At 36.3% G+C, this 1,928-nt stretch overlaps 1 protein-coding gene across 1 annotated transcript; it reads left to right on the top strand.

Annotated features, from left to right (window-relative positions):
* Positions 1–871: 871 nt before the first annotated feature.
* On the top strand, positions 872–1,668 carry LOC107488629 (uncharacterized). The gene has a single exon (XM_016109383.3). It carries the CDS (start codon positions 1,089–1,091, stop codon positions 1,521–1,523), a length of 435 nt encoding a protein of 144 aa, XP_015964869.1. The 5' UTR covers positions 872–1,088; the 3' UTR covers positions 1,524–1,668.
* The last annotated feature ends 260 nt before the right edge of the window (positions 1,669–1,928 follow it).

Raw genomic sequence — 1,928 nt, forward strand, 5'->3', positions numbered from 1 at the left:
TTAATTTTGAAAAGAATAAGAAGAGATAAGATTTTAGTTTATTTATCAGATATTGTTATGGTAACAAAAAAGGTCATGCTATATGTTTCATTGTATGTATAATTTTTAATAATTTTATTTAATATTTAATTAAATCGGTTAAATTTCGGTTGAATTCAGGTCAAATCTTCAAACTAGTGAACTAGTTACTTTATCGATTTATTGACCGGTCCAGTTCTCACAACTTTGAATAAGACCAATTTTATCAATTCAACTAGTAACTTATCAATTCAATTCTTACAAGTTACAACTAGGAGTGTTTGCGGTGCGGTTTGGTTCGATTTTAAGGGAAAAAGTCATCCGATCCGGATGCTTAATTTATGTGCAGTGCGGTTTGAATTGAATGAACTTTTTTTGAAAATCCGATCCGATCCAATCCGATTACAAGCGGTTTAGATCGGTTTGGATTTGCGATTTTTTAAATAAAAAAATTAAATACATATAACAAGTCTTAACATCAAATTTTAAATAATCAACAATGACATAACTAGTCTTAACATATCTTAAAAAGCCAACGATAACATAATAATAGAAATAAAATTATAGGTTAGTTAAAATAAATATATAAATAATATTTTAAACATAAAATATTTATTAAATAATAATAATACATAAATAATAGAAAAATGTATAACAAATTGAATATGTTATAAATATAATTGTAAATATAATAATAATATTATAGTACATTGTGCGGTTTGGATTGGATTGGATTGGATCGGTTATAAAAAGTAAATCCAAAATTCGATCAATCCAACGGTTTACAAAAAATATAATCCAATCAAATCCGAATTAATTCGATTTTAATCGATTTTCGGTTTGAATTGAATTGGATGAACATTTAATTTGGATCGGTTTTGATTTAAAACACCCCTAGTTACAACTATGGAATAAATACATCGAGCGGGAATCTGAGCAACGAAGCGGCCCGTAACCCGTTGGAGAGAAGAGTCCAGTCCAGCCAGGGAAGGAGAGGGGCAAGGGCACGGTTGCCAACACGTATTTATTCATTTACTCACTCGGTCCTAACAAGAAGTAAGGAGAGAAAGATGTACTATCTACTGAAAACAGAGGCGTCTGAGTGGTCGTGGGAGGACCAAGCAGCCAACGGAGGCATAACCAAGTGGGATGGAGTCAAGAACAGGCAGGCCCAGAACTACCTCAAGTCCATGTCCCTCCACGATCTCTGCTTCTTCTACCACTCCGGCAACAAGGCCCGCCGCATCGTCGGAGTTGTCACAGTGGTGCGCCAGTGGTACCAAGAGGGGGACGCCGGGGGTGCTGTCGATGTCAAGGCGGTGGGAGAGATGCGGAGGCCGGTGGACCTCAAGGAGATCAAAGGGGATCCTGAGATGAAAGGCTTCGCTCTCTTCAGGCAGCCTAGGCTCTCAGTTGTGCCCGTGTCCGACCACATCTGGAACAAAATCTGTGCGCTCGGAGGCGGCTATGAAGGTGACGCTCACGCTGCTGCGTCACCGATTTGATTTTTACTTTGTAAATTGTATCTTCCATCGCTGTTCCTAACTTCTTTTTTTTTTGGACAGTTAACTTCTTTCGCCTCCCAGTTTTTTTGTTTTTTTCAAAGCTTGTTGGGTTATTGAATATGGCTTGCCTAGCATCAAAACTTCATTGGGCCTGCGCATGCTGCTTTTCCCTCCCTTCTAAAATCTAATCTCCCAACTTTTCACTGAAATACTAAAGGCCCTAAATGAAAAAGAAAAAACAATAAAAGTTAAAGGGTTGGGCAAATAATTAGGGATTTTTTTTCTATGCTAAAATAAAAAAATCTTTATTTTTCCAAAACAAAATGAAGTAGACTTTAATTTCTGAAATACTTTTTTTTTTGGCATTTAGGTTAGTTCGTCCTAGCCGGAATCTGAATTTCTTTA

This window comes from Arachis duranensis, chromosome 5 (genome assembly GCF_000817695.3).
Source record: "Arachis duranensis cultivar V14167 chromosome 5, aradu.V14167.gnm2.J7QH, whole genome shotgun sequence".
In the NCBI taxonomy this organism is placed as follows: Eukaryota; Viridiplantae; Streptophyta; class Magnoliopsida; order Fabales; family Fabaceae; genus Arachis; species Arachis duranensis.

What these genes read in the sequence shown, in the direction of transcription:
- LOC107488629 (XM_016109383.3), top strand. Translation starts at nt 1,089, where the DNA reads ATGTACTATCTACTGAAAACAGAGGCGTCTGAGTGGTCGTGGGAGGAC.